Below are 21,810 nucleotides of genomic sequence, written 5' to 3' on the forward strand. Positions count from 1 at the left end.
TTATAATCAGGCAACAACTCGTACACACTACAAATGGGCGGGAGGGAGTCGGTAACGGAAGCCTTAGGGATCAACGAATAGGAACCTAACTTCAACTCGGTAAACAGACAGACTGAGGGACATGCGCAGTGGGTGACAGGAGATGTTGACGTTTGCAGATCCAGAGCTGCTCTTTGCTCAGAGAGGAACCTCATGGCTTCATGTGTTGGGTGAGGAGGCCCAGGGGTCAGGTGAGGAGGCCCAGAGGTCACAGAGGCACCACACAGCCCGGACACCTAGATATATGGAGGCTGTGTTTATTTACTGTGGGGGGTATTTTAACTCCTTGTGATCTTGAGTAAAAAAACATTCAACCTTAAATGGTGTTTGGGTTTTATCGACCTCTTTCAAATTCTTACGTATATAAATAAAATTGATTTAATTGATCTGAAACATCATGACCCCTGTTTATTTTGTGTTAAAATGAAAAAAAGACAAAGAATAATGAGTACACATGCTACACATTTACATGTACGGAGGCCCTGAGATCCCAACAGATTATGCTTTTTTTTATCTTTGGTGCGCAAGTTGTATCTTGTGGGTACAAGTTACTATATTGTCCACCCAAGATAAATATATTAATATTATTATCTTAAGATGTTATTTTTTTAATCACTCAGATGCACACAGCCACCAGATTTGTACAACGGCATGGAGAAAACTCAGCTATTGAATTTTCATTTTACCTGAAAATGTGTCGTCTACTCTAGACAAAACGCACAATAGCTTGTTCTTGTTATGCACACACCTTTAACTATCCCGGTATTAGTTACACCCATGATTCAGTATACAGATGTTAAACTAACGTGCATTTTTTGTTATAAAATCATCACGATTTGCTCATGCACTTGTCAGTTTTCAAATGTACTGTTCCAAATTGCATCAAAAAAAAAAAGGTTACCAAAAGACAACACTGTACAGACACAACACGAGAATTAAATTATCCTGTTTTATTACATTACATCAGTTACATTTTATTTTACTCAATTACACAGTTGTCCACATACGACAGATAAGTACCGAGGCACACAGAGTTCACAATGAAACAATAAAACATTGACAACACAGCTGAGGTTTCTGGTTGTCCGCAGAACCTTTCTACAATTTTGTAACATTCACATAAAAGATGACACTGGTGATGGCTGCCACATATTTGCTTTTTAGCTACAGAAAACACGGCGGAAATGTAGAATATTCTTTCATTTCAAAAGGTGACTGCAGGAGAGAGTTCTGTCCTGCACGTTTATTCCGATGATTATGAGCAGATTGTTAAAAAAAAACTGGAAACAGGCACAGTGATGTGGAAAGAGAGACAAATTGGACAATTGTACCGTATGTTGTCTGTGTCAAGCAAAGATAATAGATTGGGCAATGCTTAACACTGGGCATGAAATCTTTCTCTATCACAAAAATAAACAACAGGATGGATTAATTAAATTAACTGAAAAAAGAAAATCTACTGAATGAATCGTGAAAATATATATTGGTATTTAACTAGAATCAACTGCTGTCGAATAGTGCTGGCACAAATATATAATAATGACATTAACTTTGTAATGGAACAAGTACATTTTTAACAAATAACAAAAATAACCTGAATAATGAGATCATTACCAGATTGTGGGATCTTGCAAAATGCCTTAACTATTAGACTCGCTGTGAAAATGAAAAAAAAAAAAAATTACATATTTATTTTTTCGCTCTTATGATTAACACCTCTTGACTTCCATTAAGACCTTGTAGAAAATACTCCAACATTTCACACCAGCTGAGATACAGACTATATTTCCTGGGGGCAGCACCTGCCAGACTCCTAAAATTGTCCCATTCGCCACAATAAGCAGACTGCTCAATAAACAAGATCATCAAAACTGAAACATTCCTGTACCTGTTAGATATAGATAAATCTATATATAAATAAAGCTCTGATCTACAGTGTGTTCTCTTTTTTAAAAGGCATTATTGCACTACTACATGTTCATCCTCTTAAGCGAGCTCGTGGTTTTTAAATGGCACAATCAATAGAGCTGCACAGAGATGGAGACACACATGCTGGGTTAATACAACGATATAATATTCGGGGGGTAAACATCAGTACTTTAGTGTTGTAGCCATGAGAGCAAGTGGTGGTGGTCAACACTTAAATAATCCACTGTAACTCTCTGACCTGATTCATTCAATCAATTCTCCCAAACACAAAATCAGAGACCCCGACTCTGCTTCACTGGAGCTTCACAGTTCAGCGGCTTTTTACGTTTTTTCACAGAACTGCAGCACAAACTGGATTACAAAACTAAAAACATAAAATTTCTTATTTTCAGTACTTGTTTTTATGCAACTACATTAATAGGAAAGTGTTCCCTATGTTACGCCACTGATGATGGATCACAGTATGGGAAGAAGGATTAATAAGCTGGGGTTAGGGGACACTGCGGACAGGGGGCTGGATTTGTCCCTCCAGTTACATGGACATGTGTTCAGGCAGCACATAGGAGATGTCATCCCAGGGATGGCGGTACAGACCCTGCTTCAGCCTCTTCTGGTCCAGGTAGTGTCCTGAGGAGACAGAAAACAGAAGGAATGTTTGACCAATATAAAGTAAAAATGAGCAGAATAGTATGTCTGTACAGAGGAATGACTCACCAATGAATCCCATGCTGCGTCCCAGGACAAAGATGCCGTTCAGGGCGCCAATCTCCACAAACTCATCAGCTTCATCTCTGTGGAGACAGAAAGGACAACAAGGAAAAGGGTTACATTTAAACTAACAATAAGTAACTTCAGCCATTAGGGGTCTCTCAATCAAATACCAACATAACTAATTTGATTATGTTATGAAGCAGAGATCATGCCATTGACGCAACTAAAGTGTATGTATTAAAGTTCTAATCACGTTTGGCAGTAAACAGCAATGAATAATCGTGTTCCATTACAAGTGATTGACACAAACAAAAATGAAATATCCTGTTACATTGAATGAAATTGGTGGTTTCCTCTGGTTTCAAACATTGTTGGAAACATTTTGGATAATGCAAGTACAAAAGTCAACAGAATATAAAAAAAATAGGTCTAGTTTTTTGTAGAAATTGTGATGGAAGAATTGCTGCATATTATATCTTTAAAAGACGACTGCGTAACTCATTATTTATTTCATCGTTATTTTATCCATATTGGTGAAGTGGTTCGATGACTGACTGATTACTTCTTTCCAATGACTCCTATTAATCTGAGAATTCCTTCTAAACCGTTAATTCTGCAATTGTACAAATACTCCTTCCAGTATATATTAGCTCACCTTGTAAAACCACCACATGTCCTGAGCAGGTCCACAAAGGCCACACCGATGAAGCCGTCCACATTCAAGATCAGGTTGGGTTTCTAATTCCCCAAAGCAGACAAATGAGCATCATGTTATTTAAAAGACGGCGTATAAATAATTATTCTAGCGAGATGATGAAATAATGAACCTTACCTTGGATGTGGTGATCTTCTCTACATCTAGAGCGTAGTCCAGCAGCTGGGTGGAGGGGAAGTTCAACTTCACAAAGTCCTTCAAGATCTGGACTCTCATGTCTGGATTGTTAATCTGAGGAAACGCACAATCCCTTTTGATTGTTAAGAAATATAACCTGCATTTTTAAATAACACTTAAATTACTTTATTTCTCTAGTTCTCATGCTTGACTTGGTTCTGGCCTAAAAGCTTCTTGATTGATAGAGAATTAATGAGAAATTCTTAAAGTTAATATATAATTCTGCTGCTGTCCACAAAGGATGTGCACATTCTTGGGAGCTGTGACACTCACCGACTTGACTCTGTGTCCAATTCCCATGATCAGCTTTCCATCCTTTTTCATCTTGTTTACGAACTCCATCGGCAGCATGCCGCTGTCGAAAGCCTTGCTGAACTGCTTTGCTGCAGCGTCCAGAGCGCCTCCGAAGCGATCACCCTGAATGGACAACAAGGGATAAGATAAATGTATATTCAATTTTGATTTTTGCAGTAAATGCATCACCGAGAGCAGGATCTTACAATGGTGAGGAGCCCGGAGGTGAGGCTGGAGATCAGATCTTTTCCAGCTCGTGCGCAGACAATAGTGTTGTGAGCACCAGAGACAGCGGGGCCGTGATCAGCAGTCACCATCAGGCACATCTCGATGAACTGGCAGGCGTACCTCGGCAACCTGCAAACAAAGTGAAGGAAACAACACATGATTTTGTGGTTCAAGAATTTTTAAAGCATTTGTTTACAGCAAGGTTAAGAGGCCGACCTCCTCTGGAACCACAGCAGACCCAGAGTTCCTCCCAGGCCTATTTCTGACTTGAAGACCTCAGTGATGGGCATGCCCGCGTAGATGAGCTCCTGACCCCTCTCATCACAGATGCTGGTCATGAAGGAGGCGGGCTTACGGATCAGCCCGAGCTCCTGCAAGGCAAAAAGACACGAAGAGGAAAAGAAAAAGAAATTACTACATGCAGTCATAGTTAATGCTGTGTTGCATTTTCAAAGAAATATAATTTGGTCAAAGGTTTTGAATTGAAACGACTAGTGCAGTGGCCTTTGGAAAACCTGCCAGGCGGATGATGCTGGTTGCAGCTTCTCTTGCTGAACCCGTAAAATTAAACTGTAGTAAAGACCTGCTACTAGAATCAGTCCACAGAACCAAGAGGCCCTGCAAACCTCTGCTACACAAAGAGCTGTTCACCTGTTTACTCAAAGTTCAGTGAAGCTTGACTCAATATGCAGACTTGGAGAATCAGTTGTCATTGTCGTGAATGCGCTGTTGTCATAATTGACAAGCCGCTGCTTCTAAAGAGCTAAAGGTTGATTCAAAGTTTATGAATATTGAACACAGCACGTGTGTCCAAATTTGACAATGCACCTATGATTTGGTCAAGTGTTTCTGCATTTCAAGAATGTTGACAATAAAAAAGTCAGCTAGTAAGCCAAAAAACAACGTGTGCTATTTGATATACTCACTCGTGCCCAGGAGTAATCCATTGGCACAGTGGGAGGAGGCATCTCTTCGGCTGGCTGGATAACTCCTCTGGCAACAAGGTCGTCATAAACAGATCTGTATGGATGAAAGAAAAAAGGTATTTAACAATGTGAAAATTATGTCCTAGGGAATTTTAATCTTAGAATGATGAACTCAAGTAATCAACATGACTGTGCACGGACTTGATTATCTCGCCCAGCTCATCAAAGCTCTTCGGGACGAAGGCACCAGCTTCTTTGAGAGCGGTGTTCTTAGCCACTGCCGTCTCAGAGGCCTGGTTTGCACATGCTCCTGCATGGCCGAACTGAACCTGTGGGGGAGCGAAAGGTGCAGCGTGGGTCAGATATGTCATCAAACAACACGTATTCCTTAAAATCTCATTATGTCCTCTCACCTCTGAGGTGAACATGGTAGCACAGGTGCCAATACACCAGCAGACTACTGGCTTTGTGATCCTGCCCTCTTGAATAGCCTGGCCGATCTTGTACTCCTCTGTGCCTCCGATCTGTGGAAGGAAGCATCAGATACTTGATGTAGCAAAAAAGAAAAAAATCAATAACTGTATAAAGCGTTAGCCCGCAGCATTTGTGGATTCTTTCCTCACCTCCCCCAGGACAACAATCATTTTTACTCCAGGAGAGTCTTGGTAGCGAAGCACATGGTCAGTAAACACAGATCCTGGGTATCTGCGGAAGAGTCCAGAGTTACACACCGATTCAAATTCACAGGCTCCTACTTGCTGGAGGGAAAAGTCACGTACCTGTCGCCGCCGATCGCCACGCCTTCAAAAACGCCATCAGTGGTACGGGAGATGATGTTGTTGAGTTCGTTGGACATGCCGCCCGAGCGGGACACATAGGCCACGCTGCCTGGACGATAGAGTTTGGAGGCAAGGATGTTATCCAGCATGCCCCCGGTGTTCCCGATTTTGAAACAGCCAGGCTTGATTCCACCAACCTGAAAAATATAAAAATAAACAGGGATTTGCTAAGAGGAGAGAAAACAGAGGAGAAATCTTGAGCACTCTTGTGAAAACTGAGGCGAGACTTACAGTTGCTGGTCCGATGATTGTGACACCCTTCTCATCTGCTGCCTTGATGATCTTCCTGGTATGGGCTTCGGGGATGCCCTCAGCGATGATGGCAATGGTGTGAATCTGGAAGTAATTGGAAAGAAATGGTTATCGTTTGAAGCCAGTGTGAATATTTTTAGCTTCCAGATTGTAAAGAATGTTATTTACCTGTGGGTACTGCAGGGTCTCCATGGTGCTGTCAAAGGCCGAACGCAGAGACGCAAAGCTGATGAGCACGTCCACATCTGGCTGCTTCTTCATGGCGTCACTCATGTTCTTATACACAGGGATGAGGATCTCTTTATGGCCCCAATAGAACTTCTGCTTGTGGTCTCCACTGGAAGAACAGCCAGGTAGAAAGTGATTAGTCGCAGAGTGAAGGTACAATCAGAAGCCATTACATCGCCAGCGCACTACGGTTAAGGAAACAGACAGAAGATGCTTACGTGAACGGGTAGACCATAGCTGCGACAGACGGTTCACTTCTGGAGCAGACGTAGTCAAAGTCCAGCATGCCTTGCACTGCCCGGGTCTGCATACCCCACACTATGGACTTGGTTTCTTTGCTGAAGAGGGTCGCTGCCTTGGCTACAGGGAAAGGAAAGTTGTTACAGTCGGATACTGACGACAAGAGGAAGACAGGAATTGTCATCACCACAAAGCTCAGGACTCTGTATGGGTCGAGTATAATAAATAATAATAAATAGCATTGCTTCCAGCTGGTTTTATACTGCTACTATGAATTAATACAACCACAAAATAGGAAAACATGTTATCCTTTAAAAGATGTATGAGATTAGATGTGTATGTGTGGGAATGCGGTCAAAAACTATCAATATCAGTATTATTAAATATGGATTGCAGTGTCCTCCTACTGTCCAGAGAGGGAGCTATAATACCTCAATTCAACCAAGCACGATCACATGGCTTCTACCGATTAAACTGCCCATGTCAGAAAACTAAGTCTCAGGGTAGAGTGCAAATATTTCCCAATGCAGTAGTGTTTGGTTTGTGTGTGTCTATGTGTGTGTCTATGTGTGTGTGTGTGTGTGTGTGTGTGTGTGTGTGTGTGTGTGTGTGTGTGTGTGTGTTCTAACCAATAGGAGTTCCGCTTTTGGCCTTCTTGGCCGGCGAGCTCTCTACCCCGTTTTTGTTTCCTGAGAAAGATGCAGTCCTGCTGGATGCTGGAGTCTGGACATGACAAGAAAGAACAAAAACAATGACGATCATGTTATTTTATGATACTGTGCAGTCATCTGTATTATACATGTATGATATTCCATTAGCTCGTCTTCTATGCTTCTAATTCTGGGTTTGAAGCCAATGGTGTGCACACATGTGAGGGCACACGCACTCCTGGCTGAAAGCCCACGCATTGCACTTTCTTAATGGATGCCTAGAGGCTGTCGCAGTGTGTAACTGTGTCTCACCACTAAAGCACTGCAATGCTCCTACACAACAGGAGCCATTGGGCTTCTGATAATCTGGTTCACTAAAAGGACAGTGATGCCTGAGAGAGAGGCATGCAAGTCTTCTGCGCACTGCCTCCACAATGCTCCACACTATCCCTGCACAGTGAGCCTACAGGACAACACTAAGGCCTGTTTTTGAACGCGGAGCCAGTGAGTGCCATACCGATGTGCTGCCGCTGGAGTTGAGCAGGAAGTTTGCGGTGTGGACCGCAACAGGAGGCTGGTTGGGGATTGGCCTGTGGCCCAGTGCCATGCCAACAATGGCTGTCATGTGGGTTTCTGTGCCAAAGACATGAATGGGGATCCCAGTGGTCTTGCCTGAGGAGAGGGGGCAGCAGAGAATTAGGTTTAAAACTCTTTAAGACATACTGCATTGAGATTTGAAGAATCTAGTGCATAACATACCAACTTCTCCCATCACTCTGAGACCTTCCTGGTAGTTGGGGCCTCCACGACGGACAAAAATGGTGACCTCATGCTCCTTTAGAGGCACCTGATAGTCCCTGATGGCTCTAACAATCCCCTGGAACAGCCAAGGACATACACTGTTATTAACTTGACATGGACACAGTAAAATAAAGCAAGAACAATCATACAATACTGTACCTTAAATGTTGCTGCAACATTTGTGAAGTTTGCAATGCTTCCTCCAATGATTAAAACCTTTCCTGGAAAATATCAATGCATTGTAATGTTATTAAAAGGGTGTAAAAAACCTTTCTACTTTCATTATACAGAATAAAATCTGACACAGCAGTTTCCCCACCATCAGGGTGCTTCTCTCTGGTCATCAGCGACAGGATGGTTTTGGCGTAGTCGTAGGTCTGCTGTTCGCTGGGTGCTCCTGAATACTCTCCGTAATTGGCCAGCTCGTCGACGCCACCCAGGTCACAGATTGTGTCACTACAGAGAAGTTTACATTGGTCACACATACAGAAGAATAAGCCAATACCACGCTGTTCTATCTGCTCGGCTGGGACAGTCTTTCCAGCACCAACGATAGACTGAAAAAAGATCAAACTTAGAGTGCACTTTTTCCATTTATTTTGATTTATAACTGCACTGTAAACTGACACAACAACTTGAATTGCACGGAGGGAATAATTAGTCGTGGCTGATGTGTCTGCATGTCACGCTCTACACACACAACAGACGGCTGAGCTCAACCCTCCAGACTCTCAGCAGCATCTCTGAATCCATTTGAGCTTTCAGCTGAACGGGCAGAGTCTGAGCTGCTGTACCATCAGTCTCACAACAGCACTGCTGGTATCATCCCCTAATGCAAAACCCAATTATGCGTAGTGTAATCAATATAATGAGGATAAAGTCAGGGGACGACTTAAGAAACAAAAACAACCACATTGAAATTACTGATACATGATTACCGGTGTCTTATTTATTCAGGATAGATGGGAGCAGCAGGCATGCGCCACTTTCATATTGCCAGAAGGACCACACCCCCTTTTGGGTGAAAAACAAACGCTCTGAAAGTGGCTGCGACCAAATGTAAACACTAATGGCACTATGCCTAAAAGCGGCTGGGTCACATTTGATCAAAGACATAAGGAAACAGAGACGTGTGGCTTTAGGTCATGTGTTCGGGTGTACGTCGGCAAATGAGAGTCCCTCAGTTTTCAGCACATTCGTGGCAACAGATGTGATGCACTGGGGACAGAATCGGGGGAAATGGGAAAGGAGTACCTGTACACCACTGAGGCACCTCCTCCTGCCACCATGGTCCAGATCCTGCCCCGGGGGTTGAGCAGGGTGAGTTTGAGGCTGGCACCGCTCTTGGCATCCAGGTCGGCGATGTAGGCCTCCTGCAAAAGTCAAAGAGAAAAGGTCAGTGGAGAGGAGAGAGAAGGGTTACATGACGTCTGAGAAGCTGGGAGGTCAATCAGAGCAGGGCCTTCATGAGCACCACTTCAATTCATCGCCTGTGCTCGTGCCAACGTTACAGAGCCAGTGACTGGAAATACTGAATAGATATTAACAGCGATGGAGGATGTGTTGTTGTACATCAGTGGCTGTTTGTGACAGCCAGGGCCACAGCTGGTGGCTGATGGTAAAAAAAAAAAAAGCTCCCAATCAAAGACACTCGCAGTTCCCCATCTCCACTGTCGACTCACAGCGAACCAATTAGAGCAGCCCGTCTGCTGCACAGACACACCGTCTCTCAACCAAGCTCCTACACGTCAGGCAGGAATTGAAAAGGATTTCCTGTATACACAACATTTTACACACCTCTTTATTTGCATCCACATTATTGACCCGTTATTGTGATGCAGGTGATTCAACATTAAATAGCAAGGGTTTTTAATTTAATTTACTCTATAGGTACCTTTGTTTCTAAATAACCACAGAACTGTAAAAATATAAGAGGCGGCATTAATATGTACAAGTCTCTAACACACGTCTATGAGTCATAACAGCACCTGTGTTTTCACACAGCCTTTCCTCACTAAGTCAACATGTGGCAGCGAGGACAGAGCAGGCTGCTACTGAGCAGGAGTGGATGGGAATTTTTATGAAATCCACTTTACAGAATGACACATGCATGAACTCAACTGAATTATCTCAATTTAAATCTCAGTGAGGAGCTGAACAGAGAGCCTTGGTCATAGCTTATCTCTTTTATCTAAGGGAGGTTAAATTACAAAAATCAACATTCTTTTACTGTGAATCTCATAAGAATCAAATTCTAAATGATGAAAATAATTTTAAGTTACTTCTAATATTGGTCATTTTGCATCCACACCAGCTCTTTGATGCTGATAGATTGAAATTTGATGCACTGCTGGAGGTTTGTCTCCAGTCGTCCCTCACCTCAGGATAGGCCTCCCTGCCGAAAGGTGGAGGGAACTCCACATTGCCCCACTTGGCCTTGCAGATGTAGTCGGCTGTGGCATCAATCTTGGCCGCCATGTCCAGCACGTACACACCATCTTTTGTGACCACTGAGGAGGAGAAGACATGTTAGCGTCTATAGCTGCGCAAAGTAATAAAAAAACACTCTCATAATGAGATTCACTATCGCCATTTTCAGACACAAACTCTGAATACGTTGGTCCGGGTATTATCAAGACTTTGCCTTTCCCATATGAAGAATACAGCAGGAGATTGTCCAAGTCCCATGAGTTACCTACAACAGGGAAAACCTCTGGAGTGATCAGCTTTTAAATCTCTTCTCCCCAAGTTGACATCTTTTTCAGTGTCTTCTGAAATTTTTTTCAACCTGATTTATGTTGTTTTCTTTTTTTCAGTTTTGTGTCTGTCACATGTTACAAATGTCATTGCCCCCTCTCGCTCGTTGTGAATTCTCCAGACAATATCCTGTTGTTTTCCCATTTGGGCTCACTGGGTTTTTCTCTGAGTGTTTACCAGGGGGCTTGCAGGAAAAACTCTGCCTCTGAGGTTTGCCTTCTCATATACAGCCTCTCTGGATAATTTCAGGAGAATATCCAGAGTTCAGTGCGTGTCTGAAAAGCAGCTGATGTCAGCACAGGGTCTGAGCTTTAAATAGGACAAGGCACGACAGGAGAGGACTGTGATCTGGTACAAGTGACCCACAACCTTCCTGCTGTCTATGCAGGAGGTGGAAAGGAAGTGAAGATGGGGCGGAGGTGGTGCGACATCAAAGCATGGCGAGCTAGTCTCAGCGTCCCCAAACACATCCTCAGCACCAGCTGCCAGGGGGCATGTACTGGTGCCCAATTACTCCATTATAAACATACGCTGCCTTCATCAAACAGCAAGTGCATGAATTATTCACTCATATCCTCCCTCAGTGTTCAAATGTTGCAGAATCAACATCAAGATGATGTTTTTTTTTATATTGCAATGATGTTTTCTTATTATGATCCCTTTCAATTCCATAATCAGATGAGACATTTATGAATCTGTGTTGGAATAAATCCCAATTGCTTCTGAAGACATGGCTTTTCATGTTACTGGGGATTTTAGTAAAAAATAATAAAACACTTACCCAATGGGTTGATCTCCAGGTACGTGAAGAACAGGTCTTCATACAGGTTGAAGAGTCCAACGATGAAACTGGCCAGGACCCTGCAGGGAGACCACATTCAGCGCATGAAACATGATTTTTAGGATCTTCTGCTGCAGCATTAGTGTTTTTTGAGGATGTCTGGCTACTTGTATTGAGTTTTCAAATGTTATAATCTCATTTGCGCAACAAAAATGATTCAATCAACAGAAAACCAAACTTAAACATTGATAATCGTCTAATGAGGAACTTCTCAAACAAAACAGAAGCATGAACTTGTACAACCATCTTAAATGTGAGTATCTTCTGCATCTTTCTCTTTTAATATGATTGTAATTTTGATATTTATGGTAATTGAACTGTTCATCAGACAAAACAAGCAATTTGAAGACATCAAAACGGAGATTCTTGTATTTTTCACAATTATCTGACTTTAAATTATTGAAGATTATATAAATGAAAATTGTTTCAGCCCTAAGTCGTATATCTAATCAGAATAAGTCAAAGAGCATACAAAAGGAAAAATTAATTAACAATAACCCTTTTAATTATCCTAAGAATAAGAACCAGTATTTTTGATATTTGCATCGTTTTTTATGTTTGGTTTGGACTTAATTCCCCCCAAAAATGTATTGATATATTTCAACATTTGAAATTCATGTTTTAAATGTTTAACATATATTTAATCTAAAAACAAAGTTCAAGTCATATGTATTTAAATGTCACACTATTTCTAATATATTTGTATTGAATATTATATATATATGTGACAGAACATGTCAGATGTGCTGTTTTGTGAATGGCTTATGCAATAGAATGTCCCTGTGCTGCTGAGCGGGCACCTGTACATTGTGGCCATTGTATTTTCCACATTATTCAAACCATGACAAATAACAGGCAATATCATTGAGGGATTGTTGAAGCTGGGCTGGACAGGAAACAGTGTACCTGTAGATTAGCTGATGTAAGAGGAGGGGAAATCTAATTTGTTTCCTCCTTCAACTGTCAAAACAGAGCTGTGAGGAGTGTGTGTGTGTGTGTGTGTGTGGGGGGGGTTACTGCAAGAGGAGGGGGAGGTGGTGGTGGAGGTGGAGGAGGGCGGCAGAATTTTTGCTCTCCTCTGTCAATTATTGAGGCAGCCGGGAGCCTTTTGTAAGCACGTCGGCCGGTTGTCAGGACTCAGACTTGCCCCTGGGAGAAAGCTGTGACCCAGACCCAGAGTGACTCAGCTTCCCCTGTCTGATTCTGACGGGACAGCGGGGGGGCGGGGGGAACGCAGAGTGATGCTCTTGTTTTCAGTCTGAGGGGAGGATGAGGAGAGAGAGTGTAAGGGGGTGAGGTGAGGGGGTGAGATGGTGGTTGGCAGAGCGAGTCCTGGGGCGGATTCTTCAATGTCAGCCAAGACAGCGAGTCCGGCCAGAGTCGGCCGTCACAGGAGAGATTGATAGGAGTGGGGTAGGAGGGGCAGGGGGGGGTTCCAGTGGGGGAACCACTGTATCGTACTGCTCTGAATGCAGCTGTAGTGTAAAAAAAGGATGGGGGTGGAGGCTGATCGAAGACAGGCGACGCAGAGGAGGGAATTTGTCATTTGTGTAATGGAAACCCCTCCACCCATCTCTCACAGCCCCCCCCCCCACGTTTACTGCCAATATCAAAGTGCTCTCTCCCTTACGTCAGTTGAGTCACGCCCTTAGTTTTCTATCTTTGGTCAAGAGTTTAACAACGTCATGGATCGTGCAGAGTTTTATTTTTGCCTTTTTAAGTAGGTTATTAATGCTGAGCAATAGGTTGCGAGTAGGAAAGCAAATATATTTTTAGTTTAGATTTAAACCCACATCTGTGCTGCAGAAAGGCTGTAGTGGAACCGGAAATTCCCTTTTTTTTCCTAAGCATACATTGTTTAGCTTTTACTCAGTTACTCCTTCAAAATAAATACGTTTATTATGTTCTTTGAAAATCAGTTTGAAGCAAATCATGTATTCTCATCTAATTTGAAAATAAAATGCTGATTTTGGCAACATAAGACAAATATATATTGTTGTATATAAGCTGGGCAGGTTATCACAAAGCTCTTGGTTGGTATAAGGCTCTTTGTCTTTATTTTGATATGGTCTATCCCTACGATATCACATCATGGATGCAACAAAATTGCCAGTTGAGAATAAACGAATCTCAGGCAGAATCTTGTATTTCACTAGTTTCCATAATTGACAGAATTCCCCATTCCATTCCTTCTAGTGTCCAACTCACTTTCTCTTGTCGTTGGGTACGTGGGTCAGAAGCCCCTTCGTCACAGAGTCTTCGCTGATCTTTTCGTCCACACCAATTAGCAGCTTCCTTGCCTTGGCGTCAACGTCTCCTACGTCCACCCCTCCCTCGTGGTGAAACAGCACGTAGTCGCCCTCTCGGGTGGCGTAGATGCACACGTAGAACTCTTCCTCCTGAACAATGGACATTTAGCCAAGATTGTCAATTAGTAATTTAATTAATCACAACTACTCGTATTAATTAGTTGTATGAATAAATCAAATATAACACGTTTAATGAATGCTTTACCTGCTTGTGGGCGACAAATGGCTCGATGAGGAAGTTCTTGAGAATTCCTTTGGCTTTTCCAACCTGAGGATCATAAGCAAAATCATTTCTTTAATAAGGAAAAAAGGGCATTTTAAAACACTTTTAGATTAGGACACTACAGCTGCTCTGGGGTCTGTAAATAGTGGACGATTCCATATTTACAAATTCATTCCTTATTTTCAGACATAATTCTGTTGCTGGACTGTTACCAAACACACGGCCAGCCCTTGGCACCAGTGAATACATTACATACACGTTAGGATGGAAAAGAAAAGAAAATGTGGGTACTCATGAATCAAAGTCTCACTAACGGAGGCACAGCTCATTTGGCAAAGCTGTCACTGATTCTTTGTTAAAAGGCCAAGAAGCAAACAGTAACCAGGGACTGGCTGAGTGCAGCCAGCCGGGGAAAACAGAAAAAAAATTATAATAGGGTGCGAGAAGGAGTTGCCATTTTGAAGAGTGGAAATAGAAAGCAGGTTGATGATGGATGGACACAACAGAAAGGCCATCTGATTGAAAAGGGCACAGGGGACCCTCAGACCTACTTACATAAATGAACAGACAGCTCTGTTACTGCCTCTCTCAGAGAAACAGAATCGTGAAAACAATTTGTGTGCATAAGATTCAGTTTAACCTTGTGTTAACATGATTACACAAATTATGAACTGAAGCAATGTGGCTAACTGCAGCAACCAAAAATGATAATATAAGTGAAAGGATGGGTTTAAAGTAAAAAATTGCTGCTCTTTTATTAGGATACATTTTTTGTACACATATTAGCCGAAAGGAAGTTTTCTTTAACGCAGCCCTAAGGGATAGCGAAAGAGATTTAGGAGCAATGCTAGCAACCCTGTAAGGCTGCTCTTAGGTCCAGCTAGTCGTGCTTCAAGCTAAATCCGAATACTAACGCCATCTTAATGTGCTCAAATATAACAATCAAACATGTTGATATTCAGTAAGTATGACATTTACCATTTTTAACATCTGAGCATGTAAGCATACTAACGTTTGCTAATTAGCAATCAACGTTTTGAACTAACTATGCTGGCTGATTAAAGGTTATAATTGATCAGGTGGAGCATATCAATGTGTAAAACTGTGTTTCAATTTTAATGATAATTTACCTGTGTAGATTCTTCAACTCTACTAAATGCCTATTTTTCTCTGGAGGACAACAAAGATAAGATAACCAGTTGAGCTGAGACACCGTCTGCAACAGAGCTCTGACTTCATTTATTCTTATTTACTGCCACCAGCCGCTGCTGACAGTTTCATCTGGGAGGAGATGCATCCCTGCCATCACAGTGGCGCAACACACACACCCAAACACAGTATGAACCGTCCCTGTTACTCCAGAACTTATGTCTTGGTTTATGAGGCGAGGCGGCGTCTCTGTGGCTCAGCGATGAATCTTGTGTGTGGTGGTTATGCTGACTGCAGAGACGGAGCGACTGTTTATTCACTTGTAGCACTTGCTTCAGCTGACCGGACTGATTTACAACCAGCAGACTACCACTAAACCCTTAAGCAATCTAGGTATGGGGCAAAACAAACACACACAGGAACGCAACAATGTAAAATGTGAGAGGGAGGGTGAAGGAGAGGGCAACGGGAGGAGGGTCTGAATAAAGGACTGGAAAATATTGATCGGAGGACTGCTCAGCAAAGTGCACACCCTCGAATAGAGGGGTCGGTGGGGGTAATAGGCTGAGAAACAGCAGAGAGAGGAGGGGGTGGGTGGGTGACGTACGGTTGTCTCCCTCATTAGGCGGGACTTCAGCCACTCTCTGACGCCATCCAGGTCCAGGTTGACGCCGACCAGACCCAGCTTTCCTCGTCTCTTGATCAGCTGGTCCGGCTTCACCACCAACCTCTGGTGGACAAAAAAGACAAAAACACATGCTGCATGTCAACAAGACCAACAGATATCACCAGTTATGCCTAAAAGCATCAAAAGGATTTGTTGACTGAAATAAATATATAAAAAAGGACAGGATTTTAGCAGATGATTTCTGAGGCTTCTCTGCGAAATTTACATCACGACAGAATATTAATTTGATGAAAGAAATAATCATGGCACAGTACATGGCAGTCAAACAATAATTCATTAAATTGTCACCGGCTGTTTAAGTTTTTTTGGGGGGGTTATATCTACCCCCTAATCTAGTGTCTACAAAGTAAAAGCACAACATTTGTTTCGTTGCAGCAAAGATCTGAGCTGTTGAAAAAGTTGTGGGTCTGAAGATTGTGTCAGTTGCTTAACAGACCTCTCACTAACGCCAAGGAATCATTCTGAAGACATTTCAAATAGACCATCCATTGCTCTTAGTTAGTTGACTCTAGATTTAAGTAGTCCCGGAAAGATGCTTTTTGAAAACTATCTATGCTAATTTCGGGGGTTTGGTTTCTTTTACTTGTTCTTGTTGGGATTAGCCATTTTCCAATATTTGTAAAAAACATATTGAAGCAGCCAATTCAGAAATTAATCTAAAAAATAACTGGCAGATTTAACAATAATTTAATAGGCATCAGTTGCAGCCCAAGATTGAATAAACATGAATTAATGGATTTTAGATTAAGGCAAATGCTTCAAATTCAGTCACTGATCAGGAATTATTCATGTGTTCCATTAACTGCACTTGAAAAATTGCACTGAAACATAAAGCTTGCGTGTCGATGCATGTTCATTCTTGTCATCTTGATTCACTGCAGGATATTTTCTCATTAGTCATGTTACCACTCAAATATCTGGTCTCATCATTAAAATCCCAGGCTGTCAAATAATATCTATCACCTGAAAGCTGAGCTGCGCATTTATTGAAGGAGGAATCTCTCACACACGTCATTCCTCCATCCGACACAAATGCAAAATGGACTCATCCAACCACCACCAGCGAAGCCCTGCATCCCCTCACTTGCAAGCCAGATAAACAGAATGACTTATGACAGCGGAGCCATTAGTATCTGGGTGCTCGCCAGTGAGCGATGGAACAGAGGGCCGAGGGTGAAAGTTAATGCAATTTCCCAATCAATTCAATGGGAGCGCATATCTCCGTGTATCTGCCCGCCGCATCCTCCCGGACCTTCCAGATAAAAAAAAAACCTTCTAGAGACGGAGGGGGAAAATAGCATTGTACCTTGAAAGATGAGTCACAGAGTGATTCAATTAGCTTCTATTACACCCCCGCCTATCTGCTACAACTTCGCTATGAAGAGCAGCACAAGGTTGAGACCAAGAACCAGAACACCACCCTATGCCTCTAGTGTTTGCATTAAAATCCCTACCTCTGCTGATTTCCATGAGTGAATTTTACTAAAGTGAGAATTTCTCCAAATTTTCCTCTTTGTTCTCTTGCAAGTTATTCCTGCTGGGTCACGTTGCTGTCTGTGTGCTCGGCTAACAAGCATCAAGAGACCGCTCTGCTGCCAGCCTAAGTAAATGTCTCTATGAGAGTGGATCATTATCCACAAGGAGACTGTGCCTTAGTGGCCTTAGTGGGATGTAATTTTGTTACAGCCCACTAACTGCCCGCGCAGGTAAAGAACATTTTATTTAGTCGTGAACACACTTTTCCACCATCACGACTGATTCTATGGTCTTACCTCTGTGAGCAGCCATGGGTGGTCAAGCACCAGTCGGGCAAAGTCGGTCTCGGGCGTCACTTGGGCGTAGCGGAATCTGTTCTGGACAGTCGCCGATGTGCAGATGTGCTTGTACAGGAACTCTTTCCCTGTCTGCTCGGAGATGGCTTTGGCTGACATGATTAATTTGTCTAGACTGGTCCGGGAGGAGGAAAGAGAGGCAGAGAGAAAGATGAGATGGATTAATATACTGTAGAGATCAGTGTGGATGGATGGGCCATATGCACAGGAGTTTAAAACGACAAGCATTCATTTCACACATTCGTAGATATCACTCCCCTAAATATATCAGATTCTTTCATCAAGATCTGTTAATTATTCCCTGGGAAATTGATGAAGGTGTCCAAAAGACACACACAAAATTTGACAGGCTGTTTCTTTGCCCATTCCCCATCTGGAAATCCATTCAGTAGTTTTTGCGCAACCTGCTGATAAACAAACAATCCAAAAAACAGGCCGGGGCAAAAACATGACTTCTGTCAGAAATGTCAAGTAATGGTCGAGTAACTTCGTGCTTGAGAGACAGCTCTGCAATTTGTATTCCCATGAGATATAAAAAAAAAAACTGGAGAAAAGGAACGGTAACATGATGAAATGTTACTGCACAGAATTGAGAGATAGAGGCTAGAAAACCAGATCACATACAAACTGCATTTTCAGGCTTCTGTCACACCTGCAGTGATAGACCAGAAAGCCTGTGAAGCTAAATCCAACATGATTGGCCTCAGGTTTTTATTTTTATGTGGTAATGGGCTCTTGTTGCACCCTGAAACAATCAGACTCTTGCTGGAGCTGCATCACAGTCTGTGCACAGCTGGACTTCAGCCTCAGCTTTATCTGACGTAACCGACTATCATTACATCATCAGAGCTGGAAATCAGCCCAGGCCATAGACTGGATCTAGACACATCAGGTGATAAGAAATTGTTTATGTTTGGTGCATGGATTTCTTTTATTTGAGTGGCAGAACGTGAGAGAAAGCAATAAACTCAATAACCTGTCACGGCATCTGTTTATTTTACTGCTACAGGGCGGGGCTATGACCTTTATTCTTTGGTTTACCTGGTGATGTCATGCTCAACACACACGGATCAACACAGGACACACGGACCTGTCACTGGTGTGTGGGGTCACATGATGTCTCGCCATTTTCAATCTTATTTAAAGTGAGACCTTTTTAATATTTCCTTAACTTCATCTTGAGTCTGTCTAATGATTCTGTTCATGGCAATTATTTTTTTACTTTATCTGTGGTTGCCTTTTTTGTTTTCTACAAATTCTATTTCCAACTGTCTCATCATTTATACATGCTCATGTTGCTATCCTTTGCCATGATTGGTAAACATTTTAACTCAACCCCTTTTTTTTTACGTGCTAATTAAAAAAAGAATCATTAAATGTCTTTTTTAAAACCTTAATGTTCAGTTGATTGACTAAATCAAGCCTGTTGATGGTCAATTAATGGTTACAATAATTTTTCCAAGCAAAAATGCCAAACATGACCTAATCTCCTGTTTTCATTTGGGAGGATTTGTTGCCTAGCGTGTTAGTTCAGTGAATATCTTTATGTTTTTGGAATAAAAAAGCAATCAAAGTGAATCTGGGCATTTCTCAATACTCACAAATATGAACGATTTAATGCGTCACTCACTATTGCACACACTCGACCAAGCACATAGAATAATTGGAGAGACTGTAGGACAGGATGCCCAAAGAGTATGTTGGTTAATACTTCTCCAACATGTCGTCTCTATGTTACCATCTCTAATCAAATGGAGACCAGTAGAGAAACATGGCCCATTAAGGCTTTTATACACCAAGGCCTTCCCTAATTACCGCCTCTCAAAACCTGACAACCACGGAGCAGTGTGTAACCTTGCAGGGATGAAGCACCTGCTCTGACTGTTCCTTTCATTAGGCTGAGAGCCCTGGTGTCGCCTCTAACTGCACTCCCCTCCCTCCTCTCTACGCTGCACCCCTGGCAGCCAATTGCTTAAATGGATTAATGGGAGTGTCATGGACCTTTCTCACTATTGATCATCGTTGTCCCTGAGTCATCACAGCGCTAGTTCCAGACCAGGCCTACGTGGTTCATCCAGAGCCCATCCTCGGCCCATGTATCAACCACTTGCTCTGCACAATCTTAGCTGTCAGGTGTTAAATATCCACAAACAGCGATAATCACACCGGTTCAGATGATGCACAGTCACATTCAAGAAAACACATACAACAGGAGATGACGGCGAGATTATGGATGTTCCAGTACATCATCGGAAAAATACCTCAGACACAGCAGAAAAAAATAGGTCTGGGTCGGTACATAGATACGCAAATCTAGTATATTATTTTTATGCAAGTAAAAATGCAGTTTTCTTCTTGACGCTCTAAAAAAGCAGCTGTGGTGTACTGTCACTGGTAAGTACCGGTTTCAGAGCGGCGAGGAATAAGTGATATCCTATAGCAGCTTCAGCCAGGGCTCACTAAATGTCAGCAATATGGCAATATTTGACTTACTAATATCCCATAAGTAAAACGGCGACATGTAGCATACATGCAAGACTTCAGTTTCCAGGTGTCTCACCAGTGTGGGCAATTACAGTATAGGCAATTTCATAAAGCACTTAAGAAGCATGACACAATTATAAACAGACAGTTTTTTTTATGAATTGTTATTTAATCCTCGATTGATTTAGTCTTTAGTAGCTTGAAGTAACAAAATAATTTTATTTCCCAACAGTGGCTGCACTCTAAAAGCTATTTAAAAGAAAGTAGTTGTTGTGTATTTCTGAAGTGTTTTGTTTTTGTTCCTTTTCAGTAATAATTGGATAATACAGGACGTTATATGGCATTCAGTATTTTTACACATATATTTTTCAAAGGGTTTAATCTGACAATGAAAGTCATTATTACTTCCATACAGGGTAAGTAGCACATAGGTGTTAAAAAACTGGGAGTAGGACCAAATATAGATACGGCAATGTATCGTTGTCCTGACTCATGAGATGCGATTATGAATATGCTTGCACCAAATAACTTGTTTACCATGTTTACTTTGATTTTATAAACATATGTATAGTTTGGACTTTTACCAGTTTTCTGGTTAATTTACATTGGAATTATGTTTGTGTCTGTGAAACCAAACCAACACCAAATTGCTGTCAGTAAATGCACAGAGTCTCTACTTTACCGCTTTAGGAGCATTAAGTGTTCTTCTTCGGTTAGATATCGTGATGTATCGTTATATGAGGGTCTTACAATATGTCGATTATCCCACAACCGTTGCATCGTGCAGTCTCGAGCCATGTATTGCGAGGTACCCTATGATTCCCAGCCCTTTGAATACCATATTTCAGTTGTAATTTTCTTCTAAATGCACAGATCGATACTCTGCCATCACGCAAAGTCCAGATATCGTCAAAGGAAAAATGATCGGTCCCTTTCTGGAAAAACAAAAAAATTACATTTGAACACTTTCTTCATCTAACTATATAAAAAAAAGACTCAGATTTATTTATTTAAACAACAATACCTGCTGCAGTCTGCAGAGAAGGACTCAGTCTGTACTTTTTCATTCATTCGTTTACAAACTGGTCAGACAGCAGTGCTCCTCCTGTCTCATTGTGAGACAATAACCACTCAATGACAACTAGCATTCACACCTCCTGGTAACTATGATGTAACAAGAGTTCAGGTTCAACGTGGTCTGAGCTGCTCAACTTGTTTGGTATCTCCTGATCGTTTTAGAGTCAAGAGAAAAGACAAGAGTTACAGGAAGTCAAATACAAAACAGACACTTCATTCAGAAGCAGTGATTTGTTTACCTTGCTTTGGATTCTCTCTTCTGACAGCGGTGGATGTGTGTGTTTTGAGGCCGGTTGAGGGAGTTCTCTCGGCGGTGCAGCTGCGTGTCTGTGGCCGCCTGACTGTGGAGGAGACCGGTGCTGCCGGAGGCTGCAGCTTCCTGGGAGTTTTGTCTCCATCGCCCATCAGACGATAGGTTGGC

At 42.1% G+C, this 21,810-nt stretch overlaps 1 protein-coding gene across 1 annotated transcript; it reads right to left on the reverse strand.

The window, feature by feature from the left end:
• Positions 1–974: 974 nt before the first annotated feature.
• aclya (ATP citrate lyase a) lies at positions 975–21,763 on the reverse strand. Its single transcript, XM_061090494.1, has 28 exons — positions 21,629–21,763; positions 17,769–17,943; positions 15,916–16,038; positions 14,142–14,204; positions 13,836–14,026; positions 11,568–11,647; positions 10,409–10,539; positions 9,284–9,402; positions 8,349–8,485; positions 8,189–8,250; positions 7,988–8,105; positions 7,746–7,900; positions 7,208–7,301; positions 6,557–6,698; positions 6,279–6,447; positions 6,090–6,194; positions 5,799–5,995; positions 5,643–5,724; positions 5,433–5,543; positions 5,221–5,348; positions 5,020–5,113; positions 4,310–4,464; positions 4,072–4,222; positions 3,845–3,988; positions 3,512–3,625; positions 3,335–3,417; positions 2,683–2,759; positions 975–2,595 (listed from the first exon to the last, which is right to left on the reverse strand). Exons 2-28 carry the CDS (start codon positions 17,925–17,927, stop codon positions 2,501–2,503), a joined length of 3,279 nt encoding a protein of 1,092 aa, XP_060946477.1. The 5' UTR covers positions 17,928–17,943; positions 21,629–21,763; the 3' UTR covers positions 975–2,500.
• Positions 21,764–21,810: the final 47 nt, after the last annotated feature.

The sequence above is a fragment of the Limanda limanda genome, chromosome 17, assembly GCF_963576545.1.
Source record: "Limanda limanda chromosome 17, fLimLim1.1, whole genome shotgun sequence".
Classification (NCBI taxonomy): domain Eukaryota; kingdom Metazoa; phylum Chordata; class Actinopteri; order Pleuronectiformes; family Pleuronectidae; genus Limanda; species Limanda limanda.